We start from the raw sequence: 22,621 nt of genomic DNA, 5'->3' as shown, positions 1-22,621 counted from the left end.
AATAACACACTTCTCCTGCTGCAGATGACGGCGGGCCGCTGCCACACCCTCCTGTCTCCGGTGAGGGAGGAGTCGGGGGAGGAGGGCACTAACAGCGATGTGTCCTCCCCCCCGGTCTGCCGCTCCCCCTCTCCCATCACTGTCGTAGACGCCTCTATAACGAAGGTACCTGTCAGCAGCTCAGTACCTGATATACTGGTGCCAGGTGGATCTGAGGGTCTTACTTTAAGTAACATATTTCTATATTGTCTGGGTGTGTCTCAGTTGGGGAGGGGGGCCCTCGGCAGAGCCCCGGTCCAGGAGTTATACGACCCCACTTTTGAGTCGGTGGCTCACCTGGACGACCTGCAGCGCTCCTGGGAGACCCTGAAGAACGTGGTGCGTGGATGATAATATTATTAATATTAAACCGACGTCAGAGAGGAAGACTAACCCTGTGCCCCTCCCGTCAGAGAGGAAGACTAACCCTGTGCCCCCCCCCGTCAGAGAGGAAGACTAACCCTGTGCCCCCCCCTCGTCAGAGAGGAAGATTAAACCTGTGCCCCCTCCCCCAGATCAGCGAGAAGCAGCGCTCCCTGTACGAGGCTCTGCAGAAGCAGCAGCAGTACCAGGCCTCGCTGCAGAGCATCTCCTCCTGCATGGAGGCTCTGGAGGCGCGGCTGAGTGAGCCTCTGCAGGAAGAGCAGAGCGCCCAGAGCCACCAGGAGGAGCACCAGGTCAGGAGCACTACTGACACTAATGTGGATAAATGTTCTTTACTTTAACTTCTTATGTTTCTGTAAATATCTTGATTTCATCTTTTTATTTCTCATACTTTGACTATCCGCCCCCCCCCCCCGCCCCCCCTGCAGGCGCTGCTGTCAGAGGCCCAGCGGGTGCAGCAGCAGATCGACACGCTGCAGACCAGCTTCACGGAGGACCTCTCCTCTGACGCGGCGGACTCGGACGTGGCCGATCAGCTCGCCATGCATTCGTCCCTGGCCGTGCTGGCGGAGAGGATGGCCACCATCCACATGAAGGCGTCCGGGAGGCAGCAGATCCTGGAGGTGCAGCCTCACACCCTCCCTCTCTGACGGGAGCTGACATCATCTGATTATCAGATCTTATCTCAGAGGTAATAATAATGTGTGTTCAGGAGCGTCTTAGCGAGCGCCTGGAGGGCGAGCAGCAGGAAGTCGCCGTGCAGCAGCTGCAGCGCCAGGCCGACGATGTGCAGCTGTGGACCAGCAGCATGACCAGCAGAGTCACCTCCTTCCTGCAGGAGGAGACCCCTGAGGAGGAGGAGCAGAGGGAGGAGCAGCTGGCTCTCTGTCAGGTAAGAGACCCCCCTCATCCCGTCATTCAGATACACTCTATCACTGAAACCTGCAGGAAGTCATGTTTTCACGGCAGGATTCTGATTCATGCAGTGACAGAGTGTCAGGGTTTTGGTAACAGGACTCAAGCGCAGGGAGAACAAAGGAGGCAGGTATTGGGGTGAAGCAAAAGGCGAGCTTTATTAAAAGTAAAAGTCGGGTCACGTAAATACACAAAAAGCGAAAAGGAAATACAGACAACTACTAACCAGGGACACGACACACGGGGCGAAACATCCACAGGGAGAACAGGAAACATTGACGAAAACCAGACAAGGAACAAGAGGGGAACAGAGACTAAATACAGAAGGGTATTCACAAGACAAGACACAGCTGGAGAGGGGAGGAGACACAGGGGCAACAGGTGAACGCAATAACACTATCAGACACAGGAGGGCAGACACAGGAGGGCCGAGACAGGAAGAGACAAGAAGGAGGGTGCATTTCAAAATAAAACTAACCAAACCTCATAACCATGACAGAGAGAGATAGTGGGGGGGGTTTCTATAGCCCCCTGTTCCCCTGCAGTGAATCCTGATGACTATGAATCCTGATGGTGCCCAGCCTCCCCCCGGCACGCTCCCTGCAGGTCATCATCAGGGTGTGCCTCTCCTCAGTGTTTTCCGTTATGTCAGATCCCTGTGCGTAAACAGGAGCATTAGTGGAGTCAGGGGCCTCTCACGCTGCTCTAAGCAGATTATCTGTGTGTGTGTGTGTGTGTGTGTGTGTGTGTGTGTGTGTGTGTGTGTGTGTGTGTGTGTGTGTGTGTGTGTGTGTGTGTGTGTGTGTGTGTGTGTGTGTGTGTGTGTGTGTGTGTGTGTGTGTGTCAGACATGCTCAGATGCTCTGCAGGGATTGGTGTGTGTGACAAAGCTGCAGGTGAAACCTGGAGAGCTGCAGCTAAACATAGCCGGGCGGCAGGGCTTTACAGACAGGAAGCTCTCACAGGTTCTGATGGTTCTCCGTCAGAACCACGGGTCGATGCTGCTCTGGAGGGGAGGCTGTGGGGGGTGAGGTGTGGGGGGGACAGCATGTTTGAGCTGGCCTGTCTCCTGCTGCTGCTGCAGGACATGCTGCTGGAGATGGAGCGGGAGGCGCTGGCCCTGTCCGAGCTGAGCCTGCGGAGCGAGGGGCTGCTGCTGGAGGGCCGGGGGGGGGCCCGGGGGGAGGCCGAGGCGCTGGTAGGGAGGGTCCGCATGCTGAAGGGAGGCCTGCTGGAGCTGCAGAGGATGCTGCAGGACAGACAGGCCAATATCCAGGTGAGGACGCTCACACACCCCGGACACACACACACAAACACACACACACACACACACACACACACACACACACACACACACACACACACACACACACACACACACACACACACACACACACAATAAGCTCAGCAGGAGCATTGTGTTGTAAACTCTGGTGTGTGTGTGTGTGTGTGTGTGTGTGTGTGTGTGTGTGTGTGTGTGTGTGTGTGTGTGTGTGTATGTGTGTGTGTGTGTGTGTGTGTGTGTGTGTGTGTGTGTGTGTGTGTGTGTGTGTGTGTGTGTGTGTGTGTGTGTGTGTGTGTGTGTGTGTTGTAGGGCTGTGTGTCGGAGCAGGAGGACAGCAGCTCTGACTCCAGTCTCTCTCAGAGCCCCAGCCTGCAGGACTGGCTGAACCAGAACCGGACCTCCAGGAGCCAGCAGCACCAGGACTCTCTGCAGAGACAGAGGGTACCTTCAGATACTACATATATATACATACATATACATATACATATATATATGTATATGTATATGTATAAATATGACTTTATCTTCATACTGACAGTGACTGTGTGTCCTGTGCAGGATCTGGAGGAGCAGCTGGCCGAGCAGAAGAAGTTACTGCAGTGTGTGGCCAGCAGGGGAGAGGAGATCCTGACCCAGCAGGCCTCCCCCTGCAGCCCGCTGGAGACGCCCGCCCCCGCACCGCTGCAGGGGGAGGCGGAGGCATCCCGAACTCAGATGAGGAAGAGGTGGGAGAGTCTCCGTCTGGAGCTCAGGACCAAACTGCAGCTGCTGCAGGAGACGCTAGAGCAGGAGAGCATGAAGCCACAGCCGCCGGTAACTCCCGCTGCGGAGCGCATGCAGATTAATAAAAATACAATAAAAATAGCAAGTTAAAGAACCAAAGTAAAATGACTGTAAGCAGTGCTGTGCTTCCTCACTTGGTGAGGAGGCAGTGAGGAGCTGTAATATTAACCCGTCTCTCTCTCTGTGTGTGCAGCTGTATACCCGGGCCTGTCGAGTGTCAGCAGCTGGACCTGTGTTTAGAGGCTCTGAGGAGGACAGGTCCTCCCTGAACTCTCTGTACCACAGCTTCAGACATACCGTCCAGGACATCGCCTCTCAGGTTCCTCCAAGACTTTATTCAGTCTTAAAAACATGAACATTTTAGAAGACTTGAAGGCTCTTTGTGTCCCTATTTAACGCTCCTCCATGGTTATTCCTCCTGAGGGAGCCCTTCCTCACACATGCTTCCTGCGTGGAGCGTCTGAAAGTTATAAATCTGAGGAATCAGTCCGTTGTTACAGATTCTGGCTCTGATAAAAGATGTCATTTTGGCGATTTTTAAAATAAATTGTCCCTCTTTTGTGGCTGCAGCCGGGTGGAGCAGAGGCCCAGGTGGTGCAGATGGAGCAACAGCTGTACTCAGCCGTGGCCTCCACCTCCTGCTGGCTGGACCGGGTGGAGAACTCCGTCTTCTCTGGATCCGTGATGCTGGCCGAGCAGCCGGACACCCAGCTGCACACACAGCAGGTACAGACGCAGCAGCTCCTCCTGCTCCTCCTGCTCCTCCTGCTCCTCCTGCAGACTTTATATCACTGTGTTTCTCCTGCAGACGCTGGAGCAGGAGGTGCAGCAGGTGACGGAGGAGGTTCAGCTGAGCGAGTCCCTGCTGGTCTCTGCTGGTCTGCAGGTGGAGGAGCGCTCCCTGCTGGAGGAGAATCTCTCCTGTCTGAAGGAGCGCTGCGCTGCTCTGGGTTTCGCTCTGAGCCGGCGCTGCGACACCATGAGGAGCCGGGCGCAGGAGCTCACCGAATACCAGGTACCCCCCCATACCCTACCACTGACCAGGTACCCCCCCATACCCTACCACTGACCAGGTACCCCCCCATACCCTACCACTGACCAGGTACCCCCCCATACCCTACCACTGACCAGGTACCCTCCCCATACCCTACCACTGACCAGGTACCCCCCCATACCCTACCACTGACCAGGTACCCCCCCAGTACCCCCCTACCACTGACCAGGTGCCCTCCCCATACCCTACCACTGACCAGGAACCCTCAGCCCCCCCCCCTGTATAAGTCTTGATGCATGCTGCTGTCTGCAGACGGAGCTGCAGCTGCTCCAGACCGCTCTGATCGAGACCAAGTGTCAGATCCTGCAGGAGCTCTCCGGTGCCATGGACCGGACCGCCTCCAAACAGCTGGAGGTAACACACACACAGACACACACACACACACACACACACACACACACACACACACACACACACACACACACACACACTGTGTATAATGTGTGTATCAGTACATGTAGTTTGTGTAATGAAGCAGTACTGATGGACCACCCCCCCCCCCCTCCGCAGGTGATCTCCGGAGCAGAGGAGAGTCTGAGGGGCTTCGATCACAGCATCACGGAGCTGAAGAGCAGAGGAGCGGCGCTGCATGCCGACCAGATCTCCACCAACAAGATACTGAAGCTGCAGGTAAACACACACACGCACACACGCACGCACACACACACACACACACACACACACACACACACACACACACACACACACACACACACACACACACACACACACACACACACACACACACACGCACAGTGAGGGTTAGGTTGATGTATATCCTGTGTGCTGCAGGACTCGTTCGAGGAGCTGGTTCTGACGGTGTGCTCGCGGCGCAGTGGGCTGAACCAGAACCTGGCTCTGAGGGACCAGTACGACCGGGCCCTGCAGGACCTCACCGACCTGGTGGACACCGCCAAGGACAAGATGGCCGCGGACCAGAGGGTCCTGGCTGGCTCTGTGGAAGACGTGCAGAACCACCTGGACAAACACAAGGTCCGATCAGTGTGTAGGAACAGAGTGTGTGTTCCTGCTCAGCTTCACATCTCAAGCTTCTGTTTTATGATCCCAGACATTGACATGATTTCTCCTGCAGAAAAAAGCATCAAATGAATGTCTACTCATAGTTTAAATGTGTGAGATTATATTTAGCATTGAGAGAAGAGTATGGCTCTATGTGAACATTCATTTAAAGGGTTCACATCATGAGTATTGTTCCATACTGTCTAAGTATCATCAGGACTAAACTTGGTTTACTTCAGAAAACACCAGAATACTAATAATGTTTAAAGCAGTTTCAGGATCGGGTTACAGAGGTGTTTGAATTAAATCTAACCTAAAATAAATATGCATTCATTAATTCATTAGTAATGGCTAATCACTGAAAGCTGAAGCGTCTGTTTACTATTTCCAGCAGATTACATTTGTTCTGCATAAAAGTGCATTAAAATGAATGGTTAATAATTAGGATAAATATTAGCGTTTCATTTACAGAGAAAAATAAAATGTATCGAAAGTAAAATAAATCTGAATATTAAAAGATATTTTTGACTTGATCAGGATTTAATCTGGTAGAAAGTTAAACTAAATCATAACACTAATAATAATTTACAGCAGTTTTAGGAACGGTTTACAGGTGTTTTTTACTTTAGTAAAATCTAAAACAGAACACACAATAAACCCGAATGAAAATCCAAACGATTCCTAATGATTGAAACATCTCAAGGCTGTTTTAGAATAATTCAATTCATATTTTTGTGTATTTTTCTCCCATTAAAACAACTGTGGCATTATGTAGAGACACTGATATTTAAAGGGTACAATGTTTAACATATGGTCAATTCATCAGGAGTTATGTTCATTTAAAAAAGTGGGAAATATATTCATATGAACTTCACTGCAGTTTTTATTAAACCGTATTTATTATGAGCCCCATGATAAAAGTCTCTCCCTGTCTCAGGAGTTCTTCCAGGGCCTGGAGTCCCACATGGTCCTCACCGAGACCTACTTCAGGAAGGTGCTGCCCCCCCCCCCAGAGAGCCGGGTCCTGGAGGAGACGCTGCAGGAGGCTCGGAGCGTCCTGAAGGAGGCGCACTGCAAGGGGGTGCAGCTGCAGGGGGTCCTGGAGGTCAGGGGGGTCATTGTTATTAAACCATGCAGATATTACAACAGCTGATTTATTCTTCCTCCTCCACAGATTTAGATTCCACTTTCTTTAAGGGGGGGGGGCAGTGGATGGAAGTTGATAAAAAAAAAAAAAGTGTTTTTTATTTAATTAAAATAAATAAATTAAATAAATTAAATTAATTAATTAAATTAAATAAATTAAATAAAATAAATAAAATAAATAAATAAATAAAATAAATAATTTAAATAAAATAAAATAAATTAAATAAAATAAATAATTTAAATAAAATAAATAAATAAAATAAATAATTTAATTTAAATAATTTAAATAATTTAAATAATTTAAATAATTTAAATAAAATAAATAAATAAAATAAATAAAATAAATAAATAAATTAAATAAAATAAATAATTTAATTAATTTACAGAAAACAAAATGATATACATTTTTATATTATATTTAATGCAGTTGTTTTTTGTTCCTGCTGTTCTGCCAGATGTGGAGCCGGCTGCTGCAGGACTACCAGAGCCTGGTCCAGCACCTGGAGGAAGTGGAGGAGAACATCCCAGCAGGGGGTCTGGTGGAGGAGACGGAGGAGAGGCTGAGCGACAGGATCTCTCTGTACCAGGGTCTGGGGTCCCGGCTGTCGGAGCAGCAGCACCGGCTGCAGCAGGTTCTGGAAGAGGGGAGGGTCCTGCTGCAGACGGTCTGCTGCCCCCCCCTAGAGAACCAGCTGTCTCTGCTGGGGGAGCGCTGGAACCTCAACACCAGCAAGCTGAGCAAGGAGCAGCTGAGGCTGGAGAGCGTCCTGCAACACTGGACCCGGTCAGAACCAAACCCACACACACACACACACACACTCACACACACACACACACACACACACACACACACACACACACACACACACACACACACACACACACACACACACACACACACACACACAGAGGAACAGGGCCTTTTAAAGGCCGTCTCCTCCTGCAGAGTTAGTCTCAGTGTTACTGACTCCTGGTTCTCCTCCTGGTTATGACTCCTGGTTCTCCTCCTGGTTATGACTCCTGGTTCTCCTCCTGCAGGTACCAGAGGGAGAGTGCAGAGCTCTCCTCCTGGCTGCGCTCAGCTCTGCAGCGCCTCGACTTCTGGAACACTCAGGCTGTGTCAGTGCCTCAGGAGCTGGAGAGCGTCAGGGACCACCTCTCCGCCTTCCTGGTGAGGAGACCCTCTGTCAGTTCCTCCTGCAGGAGGTGCAGCCCGGCTCCTGCTGCAAAAGCTCTTTATATAATAAATATGACCGTGTGTGTGTGTGTGTGTGTGTGTGTCAGGAGTTCTGTAAGGAGGTGGAGGGCCGGTCCGGTCTGAAGAGCTCGGTGCTGCTGGAGGGAAACCAGCTGCTGCGTCTGAAGAAGGTGGACACGGTGCTGCTGAGGGCGGAGCTGGCCCGCACCGACAGGGAGTGGAGCGAGCTGCTCACACACATCCCCGCGGTGCAGGAGAAGCTGCACCAGGTAGACACACACACACATACACACACACACACACACAGGAGGTACTGCTTCCTGCTCCTCTCTCTCTTATGCTTTATATATTTGATTCGTGTTCAGATCCAGATGGAGAAGCTGGCGTCCCGGCACGCCATCACGGAGCTGTGCAACTGGATCTCTCTGATGGAGGGGGTGATGGAGGAGAACGAGGAGAACCTGAAGAGCGCAGTGGGGTCTCACGTGATCCAGGAGTACCTGCACAAACACAAGGTGCAGACTGATCCCCTCATAGATGTGTTCTGTGATGTTCATGCTTTTAAACCTGATCTTTGGATCATGCAGTATCTACTCCACCTTGTCCCTGAGTGCAGATAGAAGTCTTCCTCTCCTGTCCGGGGAACTCGGGGGTTTTAGTGACTCCGAAGTATTGAGGGTCTGGTCTGTGTGCAGGGCTTCTGGGTGGACCTGAGCTGTAAGCAGCTGACGGTGGACTTTGTGAACCAGTCGGTTCAGATCAGCGGTCAGGACGACAGCAAGCGCAGCGACAAGACCGACTTCGCCGAGAGGCTGGGGGCCATGAACCGGCGCTGGCAGATCCTGCAGAGCCGCATCAATGAGAGGGTCTGTAGAACACAAGATATATAAGACTGATTAAAGGCTGGGGGGGGTTAGGAGGGAGGCTATCTCAGTGCTCCTGACGGCCCCTCTCGTGTGGTTGCAGGTCCAGGTCCTCGAGGGGCTGCTGCAGATGTGGCTGCAGTATGAGAGCAGCGTCTCGGCTCTGAAGTCCTGGATGTCTGCGCAGGAGGAGCGGCTGAGGAGGAGGCACCGCATCGAGGACCTGACGTCAGTGCAGAGCGCTCTGAGAGACTGTGAGGTACGACAGGATCACTCAGGGGGAGGAGTCACTCTCCTGCTGTTAGCTCAGAGAGGAGGATGCGCTGATCCTCCTCTCTGAGCTAACAGCAGGAGAGTTTTTATTATCTGTCGGGAGGAGAGGAGGGAGGGAGCGTGAGAGAAATATTAGCATTACAGCAGTTATATATAGAATTCCACCTGGAGCTCAGAGGAGGTGCTGCTCCTCCTCCCTGTTCACTGTGTTGTCTGTGCTGCAGGAGATGGAGCAGCTGGTGAAGGAGAAGGAGAAGGAGCTGCAGCAGGTGGAGGAGCAGGGCTGCGCGCTCGTCCAGAACAAGACGGACGAGGCCTGCGCCATCGTCATGGAGACGCTGCAGGGCGTCAACCACACCTGGGCTCACCTGGACCACCTGGTGAGCCTGTCCTCTCTCATCTTATCTCCAGCCCTCCCCTGCAGGGATCTGACCTCTGACCCCTCTCTCAGGTGGGCCAGCTGAAGCTCAGCCTGACCTCGGGGCTGGATCAGTGGACCCTGTACCGCGACGCTGCAGAGGAGATCAACGCCCGGCTGATGGAGGGCCGGTACTCCGTCTCCCGGTTCCGCCTCCTCACCGGGTCGCTGGAGGCCGTGCAGCTGCAGGTGCAGAGCCTTCAGGTAACTCACCTGGTTTATAATGACTATTATTACTGGTCTTTGTAGCCTGCAGGTAACTCACCTGATGTGTGTGTGTGTGTGTGTGTGTGTGTGTGTGTGTGTGTGTGTGTGTGTGTGTGTGTGTGTGTGTGTGTGTGTGTGTGTGTGTGTGTGTGTGTGTGTGTGTGTGTGTGTGTGTGTGTGTGTGTGTGTGTGTGTGTGTGTGTGTGCAGGATCTGCAGGAGGAGCTGGAGAAGCAGGAGAGCAGTGTGAGGAGGTTTGGAGCGGTGACCCACCAGCTGCTGAAGGAGAGCCACCCCTCGGTGTCCGACTCGCTCCAGAGCACACTGCAGGACGTCAGCGCCAGGTGTGCTCCTCTGCTGTACCATCAGAACCAGCTTTAAAGTGTCTCAAAGAGTCTGTGGAAAGAGATGCTCGGACCTCTTCTCTTTATGTTGCTCTTTATGTCTCCAAACCGTTCTTAAATCTATAAAGATAATAACCCTCTTCCCTGCACCAGAGATGTCCAAACAGTAAATAAATATAGACTCCAAATTCTTTACATTTCTGTCGTGATGGATTCTGTTTTAGTATAAAAAATACTTTGATGGAATGATTCCCCCCCCCTCCTCACACTGCTACTCCTCTTGCAGGTGGACTGGGCTCCTAGAGGAGATCTCGGAGCGCAGGAGGAGCAGCGAGGCTCTGCTGCAGCTGTGGCAGCGCTACAAGCATCTGCACGAGGAGAGCTGCAGCAGCATGCGGCTGCAGGAGGAGCGGGCGCAGCGGCTGCTCAACAGCTGCAGTACGGAGCTCAGCGACGAGGAGGTGAACGCCTGGATCCAGGAGAGCAGTGTGAGTCACGAGGGCCGGTTATTATATCATGATATGGATTAATATTCAGAGCAGCGAGAGTCTGGAGCAGACACATGTTTCACATACTGCTCAGTATATTCATGTGGGGTTAAAGAGGGTACGCCTCTGGAAGCTTTTGGAGGTCCGACAAAAAGTGTAAAAAAAAGTCTGAATCCTGAGATTTAAATCAAACGTTATCAGAAATTCATCTTTGACAATCAAATCAGAATTTGCAGCAAGAAATGTTTGTAAAACAGTTTAAAACACATGTTCCACTTTCTTCAGATTTCAGATTTCAGATTCTGTTTTTTTCTTGATTATCTGAAAAAATAATTCTGGGGAAACTAAATTATTTCTAAGAATTGAGAGTCTCAGCTAAAGCAAATACAACATGATTCTTAAAGTAAAAAAATAAAATAAGTTTTTCTCCAAATTCTTAGATTTTCAGATTCTGAGAAAAAAGTCAGAATTTTGAGATTTCCAGAAAAAATCTAAGATAAATAAATCTCAGGAAAAAATCCTCAAGAATTTTGACTTTTTTTAATCAAAATTCTTGAGGATTTTCAGGAAAATAAAAATCCATTAATTTTTAAATATTTATTAAAAAACGTCTTCTCTGTAATTCTGAAACGTTCGGAGTGGAGATGGAATAAAGATATACTGTATACGTAATATAAAACCTGTTGTGCTCCAGGAGGTCCTGAGGGCCCAGGCCCCGGTGCTGGCCTCCCTGCAGGTGCTCCATCAGCTGGGGGAGCAGCTGAAGCAGCAGGTGGAGAACTCAGCTGCCTCCACCCTGCAGTCAGACCACCTGTCACTCAAACACAGACTCTCTGCTGTGGAGACCAGCATCAGCAGGCAGCTGACCACCCTGCAGGTACACACACACACACACACACACACACACACACACACACACACACACACACACACACACACACACACACACACTGATGACTGAGTGTGTTTTCCTCCAGACGGGGGTCCAGGACTACGAGCTGTTTAACTCTCAGCTGGACTCTCTGGGGGGCTGGATCCTGGAGGCTGAGGAGGCTCTGACAGTGCCGGACCCCCCCGGATCCACGGACCCCCCCCTCATACAGGACCGCATGGAGGAGCTGAAGGTGGGTCCTGCTTCTTTTAATTCCCTGAGGGTCCTGGACCAGAGGTATTAATACACTGCCCCCCCCCAGAGGCTGATGCTGAGGTTCAGCAGCCTGTCCCCGGAGCTGGAGCGGGTCAACGAGCTGGGGTACCGGCTGCCCCTCAACGACTCGGAGATCAAACGCCTGCAGAACCTGAACCGGAGCTGGACCACCGCCTCGGCCCAGACCACCGAGAGGTTCAGGTAGGGAAATCAACTGTTCATATCCCAGAGGGAGGGGCGACTGCTCCCAGAGAGGGAGGGGTTTGGTTTTATCCAAAACTCTGAGACTTTCACAAAATATAATTATCCGGAAAATATTTTATTTTCAGAATTTTAGGAATTTCGACTTTTTTCGACTTTTATTTGTTTTCAGAATTTTTACTTTTTTCCTCAAATTCAGATATTTTTTGAAAACAAACGACATGATGAAAAATGTGAATCTCAGCAGTAGTTTCTGTACAGAAGAAAAACAATTATATGGTTTAATTAACATAGCTGGATTACAGAATGACAGCACCATGGATGTTCATTAAACACATATATATATAAATTTATATGTATTTATGTATTTATGTATTTATATATATATATATATATGCATTTATACATTTATACATTTATGTATAAATGTATAAATGCGATGTGCCTGAGACGAGGTGTGTGCTCCCTACAGCAAGCTGCAGGCCTTCCTGCTGCAGAAGCAGAGCTTCCTGGAGAAGTGTGAGACCTGGATGGAGTTCCTGCTGCAGACGGAGGAGAACCTGGCCGTGGAGATCTCCGGAAACCTGCAGAGCCTGACGGAGCAGCAGAAAGCCCACGAGGTCTGAGACCCCCTGAACCTGCTGAGACCCCTGAACCTGCTGCCTTTAAACCCAGTGTTACATACTGTATTTTATTTATTAGCAATTTGTCTTTCTGAGTAAAAGTATTTTCACATGACGGTTAGAATCCTCACAAGTGGACCCACCACCTCTGTACACAGACTCTGAATTTCAGACGCAGACTCAGAGTGATATCTTGATCCTGGAGATAGAGTAAAGTGCAGATATATAATAAAGTATAACCGTGTTCCCGCAGCTGTTCCAGGCGGAGATGTTTAGCCGGCAGCAGATCCTGCACTCCATCATCACTGACGGGCAGAGGATGCTGGAGCAGGGCCAGGTGGACGACAGGTAGAGGCCTTCAGACGAAACTTTATTGACACACCGTGTTGAGGACAGTATTGACAAGTTGAGTTCCGCCCTGCAGGGACGAGTTCAACCTGAAGCTGGCCCTGCTGAGCAACCAGTGGCAGGGCGTGGTGCGGCGGGCCCAGCAGCGCCGCGGCATCATCGATGGGCTGCTGCGGCAGTGGCAGCGGTACAGGGAGCAGCTGGAGAAGCTGCGCCGCTGGCTGCAGGAGGTCTCCCAGCCGGGGGCCACGGGGCCCCTGCAGTTGGGGACCACCGTGCCCCTGCAGCAGGCCCGCTCCATGCTGGATGCCGTGCAGGTACAGATAATAAAGATCAGAGCACTGGGAGGGTTTCAGTTCTCTCAAAGAGTCGCAGATTTTCAGAAAAAAAAGCTCTCAATTATTTAATATGTTTATATATTTTAAACAATTCATTCTCAAAATTCGGAGATTTCAGAAAAACTTGAAATCTGAAAATTCAGAAAAAAACCCAAAACATTAATTTATGAACAAAAATAAATCAAATCACTTTCTCCTCAAATTGTGAGTCTTTTCAGGTTTCCTCTCCACAGATTGGACCCTCTCACGGGCCGTATGTTACACGCCCCTGATACTTGATAGATTAGGCAGGAGAAGGTGTTGACCCTGTGTTTCTCCTGCAGCTGAAGGAGAAGGTGCTGCAGCGCCAGCAGGGCAGCTACATCCTGACGGTGGAGGCCGGCCGCCAGCTGCTGCTGTCCGCCGACAGCCGGGCGGAGCTCAGCCTGCAGGCGGAGCTCAGCGACATCCAGGAGAGGTGGAGGAACACCAGCTCCACCCTGGAGCAGCAGAGGAGGCAGCTCAGCACCCTCATCAAGGTACACACACTCTCACACACACTCACACTCACACACACACACACTCACACTCACACTCACACACACACACACACACACACACACACACACTCACACTCACACTCACACACACACACACACAGACTCACACTCACACTCACACTCACACTCACACTCACACTCACACTCACACTCACACTCACACTCTGACCTGTGTCTGATGTGGAGCAGGTCTGTGTTATAGAAGGTCCTGATTGGGTTGTAGAGCTGTTACCTCTCAGGTGTGTCTTTCTGCAGCTGTCGTAACTGTGTGTGTGTGTGTGTGTGTGTGTGTGTGTTGCAGGACTGGGACCGGTGTGAGCGGGGGATCGGAGGCTCTCTGGAGAAACTGCGAGCATTCAAACGGGAGCTCTCTGCAGCGCTGCCCGAGCACCACGAGGACCTGCAGAGCGAGCAGATGCGCTGCAAGGTAACACACCCCTCACACACACACACACACACACACACACACACACACACACACACACACACACACACACACACACACACACACACACACACACACACACACACACACACACACACACACCTGGGGATGCCTCATCATTAAAGCAGTTATTGAGGTATTGGAGAGTGTGGTCTTACTGCAGTGACAGACCTGAACCCCCCCCTCCGTCTCCGTCTCAGTAGGAACTTTATTGAATCTTCACGTGTCTCTCTCCCAGGATCTGGAGCAGGCGTTTGCCGGCTGGCCCGGGGACCTGTCCCACCTCACGGTCCTGAAGGAGTCTCTGAGCCGCTTCATCAGCAGCGAGGACCTGAACGTGCTGCAGGAGAGGATTGAGCTGCTGCACCGGCAGTGGGACGAGATCTGCCACCAGGTACTCTCACACATATAGTTTATATTCCGGCTGCTTCAGGATCAGCTGGTTCACTCTCTGACCACACGGGGGCGCTGCAGTCAGACTCAAAGACTTCAGAGGTCAACTTAAAGCAGTGGCTCTCAACCTTTTTTGGGCCGGTGCCCCCTTTGCATTATCCAGGTCGCTTACCGCCCCCTATCACACAAAATGTAGGCTAATTGTCTCCCCTGAACTCTAAGTTGATTATTATTTAGTATTTATCTATTTATTATATTCATTTTATATTTAAATTGTGTTCTTATTATTAGGCTGCTATATTATGTTACTACAAAAACTCAAATTCTCTAAGATTGAAGTTACATATTCTCGTTTCTAAATAACAGTAACATTATAATCATTTATTTTGTTCTTTAACCTTCAGTGGCCTTTTATTATGAGGTCTGATATTCTGCATGAAATACTACTCCTGAAGTATAGGATCATTCATTTGGGAACAGATGTTCAGTGTGTGAGCCCCTGAGATAAGTGAGAGGAGCAGTAACTACCTACAGTTTAAAACTAGAGTTTCCTAACCCTCAGAGTCCTTCACCTCACTGAGCTGCAGTTATCTGAGGCAGGGCTTCAGGAGAGCACTCTCCACCTGTCCTAGAAACAGCGTCTAATGCCGGACAGCTAAGCTAGCTAACCAGATGCTAACAACAACAGACCTCCTCTCTCTCTCTCTCTCTCTCTCTGTCTCTCTCTCTGTCTCTCTCTCTGTCTCTCTCTCACACTCTCTCTCTGTCTCTCTCTCACACTCTCTGTCTCTCTCTCTCTGTCTCTCTCTCTGTCTCTCTCTCACACTCTCTCTCTGTCTCTCTCTCACACTCTCTGTCTCTCTCTCACACACTCTCTCTCTCTCTCTCTCCCTCTGTCTCTCTGTCTCTCTCTCTGTCTCTCTCTCACACTCTCTCTCTGTCTCTCTCTCTCTCTCTCTGTCTCTCTCTCTGTCTCTCTCTCTGTCTCTCTCTCACACTCTCTCTCTGTCTCTCTCTCACACTCTCTGTCTCTCTCTCACACACTCTCTCTCTCTCTCTCTCCCTCTGTCTCTCTGTCTCTCTCTCTGTCTCTCTCTCTGTCTCTCTCTCACACTCTCTGTCTCTCTCTCTCTCTGTCTCTCTCTCACACTCTCTGTCTCTCTCTCTCTCTGTCTCTCTCTCCCGTCTCTCTCTCACACTCTCTGTCTCTCTCTCACCACTCTCTCTCTCTCTCTCCTGTCTCTCTCTCACACCTCTCTCTCTCTCTCGCCTCTCTCCTCTCTCTCCTCTCTCTCTCTTCTCTCTCTCACACTCTCTCTCTGTCTCTCTCACACACTCTCTCTCTGTCTCTCTCACACTCTCTCACACACACACACACACACACACACACACACACACACAACACACACACAAAATATTGCTTCCACCGCCCCGCCCCCGTTGAGAACCCCTGACTTGAATGCAGCTGAGCGACATGCATAAAAACAGAAGCAGAAGACAGGAGACGACCCCTCCTGTCTGTTCTCCTCTCACTTTAACCTGCACAGCTGTGTGGAGCCTGTGAGATATAAGAAGTGTTTTCCTTCTTAGAGCAGCTTCCTGTCTGCAGCGGCGTGTTGCGGTGCAGCGTTACCCCAGGCTGTAACATCTGCAGAGCTGCATCCTCTCACAGGAAACACACACTCTGCTGCATGCAAACCCTCACACACTTCCGTCTGATGCTCTGTCTGCACCTGAGCACACACACACACACACACACACACACACACACACACACACACACACACACACACACACACCCAGTGTCAGTGTGTGAGTGTTAATCTGAGCGATGCCTCCCTGCAGCTGTCCCTGCGGCGGCAGCAGGTTGGGGAGAAGCTGAACGAGTGGACGGTGTTCAGCGAGAGGTACAAGGACCTGTGCGAGTGGCTCACCTGCATGGAGAGCAAGGTGTCTCAGAACGGAGACATCAGCATCGAGGAGATGATCGAGAAGCTGCGCAAGGTACACACACACACACACACACACACACACACACACACACACACACACACACACACACACACACACACACACACACACACAGTTTAAACAATCGAGAGCCAAGTGCATTTCTACTTCTTTATGTTTTAGTTTCCTGCAGCCCGTGCTCCCTGTCATTCATTCTGTCTCCTCACTTTATTCACTTCCTGTCGCTGCTTCTGATCGAGTCATGATTTAACAGGTCGATGCGTTCCTGCACAGGAAGTAGAATAACGTATTTTGATTTGACTTAATGTCTTTAGTATTCATCATTCCCAATCTCAGGGATTTCCTCATTACAACTTCTTAAAAGTAACTAAATGTATTCATCTTAATGAGACCTCAATTGGTATTAAACTTAAATGAATCTTTCAAACTGAATACAAAAATGCCAAGACACACAAGGAGAGATGTTAAAAATGACTTTGCAATTTCAAACCTTGAAGTAATTAATTGTGCTCATAAGAGTTTGAGTGAAACCCTGGCATGTTGTCTGCAGAAAGCTTCAGTCTCATAAATCTCAGATCAGCATGTTGAGAAAGCAAACAGAGACACGTCTTTATTCCTCAGCGGAGCCTCAACATGACGTCCCCTTTCCTCAGCCTTTTGATAACGGCATCAGAGAGTCTTAAATCTGACCTCATCTTACACCTTCACCTGTCAGAGACACAGACGCCGGTGGACTCTTTCACTCTGTACCATGCAGTATTATAAACGTGTGTGTGTTCCCCAGGACTACCAGCAGGAGATCAGCGTGGCGGAGGAGAACAAGCAGCAGCTGCAGCTCCTGGGGGAGCGGCTCAGCAGGAACAGCCCGACCTGCAGAGCTGCAGACATGCAGCAGAAACTCAGCAAGGTCAGCGAGCGCTGGCAGCACCTGCTGGACCTGATCGGAGCCAGGTGAGACACACAAACACACACACACACACACACACACACACACACACACACACACACACACACACACACACACACACACACACACACACACACACACTCTGAACATACTGTATATGGATGTATTTTGTTTCTCCTGCAGGAGTTCAGAACTGAAACTATAGATTATTTTCTCCATCAGTACGAAATCTTTGGGGTTTATTATTCTGCACAGCTCTATTTTTTATTAGACCCTGACGTAGTTCAATGTGTGTGTGTGTGTGTGTGTGTGTGTGTGTTTGCAGGGTGAAGAAGCTGCGTGAGACCCTTGTGGCGGTGCAGCAGCTGGATAAGAACATGAGCTCTCTGCGCTGCTGGCTCGCTCACATCGAGACGGAGCTCTCCAGACCGCTCGCCTTCGAGAGCTGCGATGCTGCCGAGATCCAGAGGAGGCTGGACCTGCAGCAGGTAACACACCTTTATTATTAAATATATTATATCATATAACTGTAATAAAAAGGTCCAGAGGAGGCTGGACCTGCAGCAGGTAACACACCTGTCCTTCATTATTATGTATCGTATAATATGTAACATTCCAGAGGTCCAGAGGAGGCTGTAGAGAGGCCCTGTCCCCTCTCCTGTAGTTCTGTAGGTGTTAGTGCATGTAAATGGTCTGCAGCGGTAATTCCCTGTGTGTGTGTGTGTGTGTGTGTGTGTGTGTGTGTGTGTGTGTGTGTGTGTGTGTGTGTCCAGGAGCTGCAGCGGGACATTGAAAAGCACAGCACGGGTGTGGCCTCGGTTCTGAACCTGTGCGAGGTTCTGCTGCACGACTGCGATGCCTGCGCCACCGACGCTGAGTGCGACTCCATCCAGAGTGCCACCCGCAGCCTGGACCGCCGCTGGAGGAGCATCTGCGCCCTGTCCATGGAGAGGAGGCTCCGGTGAGGGGGAGCAGGCCCCTGGGGGGGGGCGCATGCACAGATACATGACAACAAGCTAAACATTTGATCAGTTTGATCAGTTTCGGTTCTGAGTTTGAGTGATTACCATGGAGACCGTCTGGATGGTTTTTAATACAGTTGTTGAATGAGGCGTGTTATTATGGTCTGTAACGCGATGCCTCCCGGTCTCAGGATTGAGGAGACCTGGCGCCTGTGGCAGAAGTTCCTGGAGGACTTCTCCCGGTTCGAGGAGTGGCTCTGCTCCTCGGAGCGGACGGCGGCGCTGCCCAACTCCTCCGGGGTTCTGTATACCGTCGCCAAGGAGGAGCTGAAGAAGTTTGAGGTACCTTAGGAACACCTGGGGGGGATATTAATACCTGAGATCTGTTTCCTGACTCCCCCTGTCTCCTGCAGACCTTCCAGAGGCAGGTCCACGAGAGCCTGACCCAGCTGGAGCTGATCAACAAGCAGTACCGCCGTCTGGCCCGGGAGAACCGCACCGACTCCGCCGGCCTCCTCCGGGAGAAGAGCCAGGGAGCCAACCTGCGCTGGGACGCCCTGCAGAGGAGGGTGGCCTCCATCCTGCGCCGGCTCAAGGTAAACCCCCCTGGGTCCTTCATAGGACCAGGTCTCTGAGGGTCCTGCAGCCTCTTCATTATGTCCTCCCCCCCCCTGCAGCACTTCATCGGGCAGAGGGAGGACTTTGAGACGGCCAGAGACGCCATCCTGGTCTGGCTGACGGAGATGGACCTGCAGCTGACCAACATCGAGCATTTCTCCGAGTGTGACATCCAGGCCAAGATCAAGCAGCTCCGGGTGGGTCTCACAGCAGGGGGGGGGACTCTGAATAATCAGAGAGTTGCAGACATGCCTCTCACCTGGAGATGTGCTGCTTCCTTTTCCATAGATTGATCATTTAGAGAATAATAAGCTTTAGTTGCAACTCTAAAGTATTTTCAGAAATGGAGTTAATGGAGTGTGTGTGTGTGTGTGTGTGTGTGTGTGTGTGTGTGTGTGTGTATGTGTGTGTGTGTGTGTGTGTGTGTGTGTGTGTGTGTGTGTGTGTGTGTGTGTGTGTGTGTGTGTGTGTGTGTGTGTGTGTGTGTTCTGCAGTCCTTCCAGCAGGAGATCTCTCTCACCACAGCGAAGATAGAGCAGATCTTCCAGCAGGGGGAGGCTCTAATGGAGAAGAGCGAGCCTCTGGACGCCGCCGTCATCGAGGAGGAGCTGGAGGAGCTGCAGAGGTACTGCCAGGAGGTGTTCGGACGGGTGGAGCGCTACTACCGGAAGCTCATCCGCCTGCCGGTGAGAGCCTGGAGAGATACTGTGGAGCAGACTGAAGGAGCAGCATGAGACCCTCACTCTCTCTATAACCCTTGAGTCTCTCCCCTGTCCTGCAGCTGGCCGACGACGACACCGAGGTCTCGCTCTCGGACCGGGAGCTGGAGCTGGACGAACCGGGCGATGTGTCCGGGGGTCCGTGGGGTGGGGGGGAGTGCCTGGGAGACGGCTTTCTCTCCCCCCTCCCCTCCTCAGGCCGCTCGGCCTCCCTGGCGGCTCAGCTGCGGGGCGAGCGCTCGGGCCGAGACACGCCGGCCAGCGTGGACTCCATCCCGCTGGAGTGGGACCACGATTACGACCTGAGTCGGGGGCTGGAGAGGGAGACACACAGCGAGGAGGGGGACTTCCTGCATAGAGGTGAGCACACACACACACACACACACACACACACACACACACACACACACACACACACACGCTGGAGAGAGAGCTGCACAGTGAAGGCTGATGAAGCCCTGCTGCAAGGTGGATCAGGAGGGAAAAGGTTTGTCTCACGGCATATTGTATCCTCCTGTGGGGGGGGGTCACAGCAGAATGATTTGGGGGTCTCAGCTGGTCCGGGGTCAGCTGTGGGGCTGAATGTGTCCCTGTGTGATGTCTCTCTTGCAGATGTAGTGATCCCAGAGAGCCCGGAGGCCTTTGTTAGAGTTACTCAGCAAACTCTGAGGTCCTCCTCGGGTAGGAGCACAGCAGCATGGAGTCTCTCACACACACACACACACACACACACACACACACACACACACACACACACACACACACACACACACACACACACACACACACACACACACACTTTGATTTCTCTCTGGACACACACTTCCTAACACCGGGGTTTAAGCTCCATCCCATTTCCTCTCTGTGAGGTGAATGGGATGGAGCCTAACTCTGTTTCTGTCTAACGGCTTCTTCTTCTTTGGTTTGCAGTGCTGCTGTTTCTAACCTCCTGTGTGTGTGTGTGTGTGTGTGTGTGTGTGTGTGTGTGTGTGTGTGTGTGTGTGTGTGTGTGTGTGTGTGTGTGTGTGTGTGTGTGTGTGTGTGTGTGTGTGTGTGTGTGTGTGTGTGTGTGTGTGTGTGTGTGTGAGTGTTTGTTCCTCCGTCAACACGTCTGCATCTCCTCCTGCAGGAGTTCAGATCTGTTGACCTGAGGCCGGTCCACACAAAGAGCAGAGACCCGATCAGGAAACAGAACCATCAGAGCTCTGAGCCCAGCTCCACAGAGAGTATGTGTTAGAGACGGAGCACAGCAGGAGGGTTTAGGAGCAGCTGTGCGTTACTAAACTACCTCCAAATATAAGACCGAACCTCAAAGTTACCAGGCAGAATGAAGCCGATCTGTCTCTGCTCCTCTGTCTGAACGGCCTCCTCTCCTCCTGGTTTGTAGAGGTAATTAAAGTAATGACACAGTGTGTGAAGGTATCTGATCAGTGTGTGTGTGTGTTTGTGTGTGTGTGTGTGTATTCAGGAGAAGCAGCGTCTGCAGACGCCCCCCCGCTGGAGGCCGGTCGCAGCCGGACACCGAGTGGAGCCGAGCAGGACGCCTCGTACCTTGGATACGTACGTCTCTACCGCTGATAATTAAACTAAGCTGTAACCGGAGTGTGTCTCCTTTAGCGAGCAGGCACAACTCTGCTGCTGCAGCGACTCCAAATGATTTACTGCCTTCAAACAAAGAAGGATTTCTCAGATTTTGGACTTTTTCATATTTTTGAAGGAATCCAAGATTTATATTTTCAGAATGTTGATAATGTGCCAAAACTCTACTCTGACTTATACGTTAAGTTCATACTGAATGCCCCGCACAGATGCGTCTGCTGGGGGAGTGTCGGGGCAGCATCGACGCGGTGAGGAGGATGGGCTGTGAGCTGAAGGAGGAGGAGGACGCCGGGTCAGGTCTCGTAGACCCCAGCTCTGAGTCTCAGACCTCAGGTAATAATCCTGCAGAGCTGTGAGGGACACACCTCTCAGGAATCTGCAGAGTGAGGCCGCTGCAAAGACAGATTACAGCTCTGGTATCTTACAGTGTGTGTGTGTGTGTGTTCCTGCAGGAGTGATCGAGCGCTGGGAGCTGCTACAGGCGCAGGACGTGAGCCGGCAGCTGCGCAGGAAGCAGAGCCAGCAGCAGGAGCAGCAGCTGAACTCAGACCTGCAGAAGGTGTACAGCTGGCTGGGGGGGGCGGAGGAGGAGCTGCAGCAGCAGAGGAGGCTGGAGCTCAGCACCGACATCCAGGACATCCAGCAGCGCATCCTCAAGCTCAAGGTACGCTCTGCTTATATGCTCTTATTATTTTACACAGTCTGGGCTGGAACCATGGTTCACTGTGTGTGTGTGTGTGTGTGTGTGTGTGTGTGTGTGTGTGTGTGTGTGTGTGTGTGTGTGTGTGTGTGTGTGTGTGTGTGTGTGTGTGTGTGTGTGTGTGTGTGTGTGTGTGTGTGTGTGTGTGTGTGTGTGTGTGTGTGTGTGTGTGTGTGTGTGTGTGCAGGAGCTGCAGAAGGCGTACGATAAGCGGAAGGCCATCGTTCTGTCGGTGAACCTGTGCAGCTCGGAGTTCCTGCAGCCGGACAGCGAGGAGAGCCGGGAGCTGCAGGCCAGACTGAAGGACATGAACAACAGCTGGGACCGGCTGGGGGGGACGCTGGAGGAGTGGAGGTCCTCCCTGCAGGGGGCACTCATGCAGTGCCAGGTAGGGACTGTCAGATGTTAGGACCAGTCCCTCAAAGCTGGCTCTGAGTAGCGTCCAGGTTTCCTCACCTGTGCATCCATCTGTACCTGGGGCTGGTGCTCATGTGACTCTGAAGGAGACATCTGATTGGCTGCTGGTGTACACTTATATATGAATATATTTTGGGATTTATGTTACATTAAAAACTAGAGACATGTTTGTCAAATGATTTCTGTGTGCAGGGAGAAGTGTTTTTGTGGAGGGACGCATTTTTTTCTAAATCCTGAAAAAGATGTCCTCTAACATTCTGACCCCGCCCTGACCCTTAT

The 22,621-nt window shown here is 51.3% G+C and overlaps 1 protein-coding gene across 1 annotated transcript in view; it reads left to right on the top strand.

The window, feature by feature from the left end:
• The window catches only part of syne1b (spectrin repeat containing, nuclear envelope 1b), a 90,601-nt gene that overhangs the window by 62,813 nt on the left and 5,167 nt on the right, over positions 1-22,621 (top strand). The window contains 48 exon segments of the mRNA XM_063909560.1: positions 25-165; positions 265-378; positions 555-716; positions 852-1,046; positions 1,136-1,315; positions 2,422-2,613; positions 2,932-3,063; positions 3,181-3,435; positions 3,599-3,724; positions 3,976-4,131; positions 4,214-4,420; positions 4,712-4,813; positions 4,970-5,089; positions 5,252-5,452; positions 6,417-6,584; positions 7,081-7,409; positions 7,664-7,796; positions 7,910-8,092; positions 8,189-8,338; positions 8,519-8,689; positions 8,790-8,945; positions 9,184-9,339; positions 9,411-9,581; positions 9,794-9,927; positions 10,214-10,415; positions 11,110-11,292; positions 11,393-11,539; positions 11,609-11,763; positions 12,236-12,383; positions 12,640-12,734; positions 12,811-13,051; positions 13,396-13,590; positions 13,913-14,038; positions 14,295-14,450; positions 16,295-16,453; positions 17,205-17,371; positions 17,653-17,815; positions 18,101-18,288; positions 18,481-18,631; positions 18,703-18,885; positions 18,967-19,104; positions 19,402-19,593; positions 19,689-19,986; positions 20,239-20,307; positions 21,095-21,186; positions 21,435-21,558; positions 21,678-21,889; positions 22,113-22,313. Of these exon segments, the coding sequence (XP_063765630.1) occupies positions 25-165; positions 265-378; positions 555-716; positions 852-1,046; positions 1,136-1,315; positions 2,422-2,613; positions 2,932-3,063; positions 3,181-3,435; positions 3,599-3,724; positions 3,976-4,131; positions 4,214-4,420; positions 4,712-4,813; positions 4,970-5,089; positions 5,252-5,452; positions 6,417-6,584; positions 7,081-7,409; positions 7,664-7,796; positions 7,910-8,092; positions 8,189-8,338; positions 8,519-8,689; positions 8,790-8,945; positions 9,184-9,339; positions 9,411-9,581; positions 9,794-9,927; positions 10,214-10,415; positions 11,110-11,292; positions 11,393-11,539; positions 11,609-11,763; positions 12,236-12,383; positions 12,640-12,734; positions 12,811-13,051; positions 13,396-13,590; positions 13,913-14,038; positions 14,295-14,450; positions 16,295-16,453; positions 17,205-17,371; positions 17,653-17,815; positions 18,101-18,288; positions 18,481-18,631; positions 18,703-18,885; positions 18,967-19,104; positions 19,402-19,593; positions 19,689-19,986; positions 20,239-20,307; positions 21,095-21,186; positions 21,435-21,558; positions 21,678-21,889; positions 22,113-22,313 (8,019 nt within the window).

This window comes from Eleginops maclovinus, chromosome 19 (genome assembly GCF_036324505.1).
Source record: "Eleginops maclovinus isolate JMC-PN-2008 ecotype Puerto Natales chromosome 19, JC_Emac_rtc_rv5, whole genome shotgun sequence".
Classification (NCBI taxonomy): Eukaryota; Metazoa; Chordata; class Actinopteri; order Perciformes; family Eleginopidae; genus Eleginops; species Eleginops maclovinus.
Note: the sequence above shows the minus strand (reverse complement) of the source record. Positions and strands in the feature narration are given on the sequence as shown.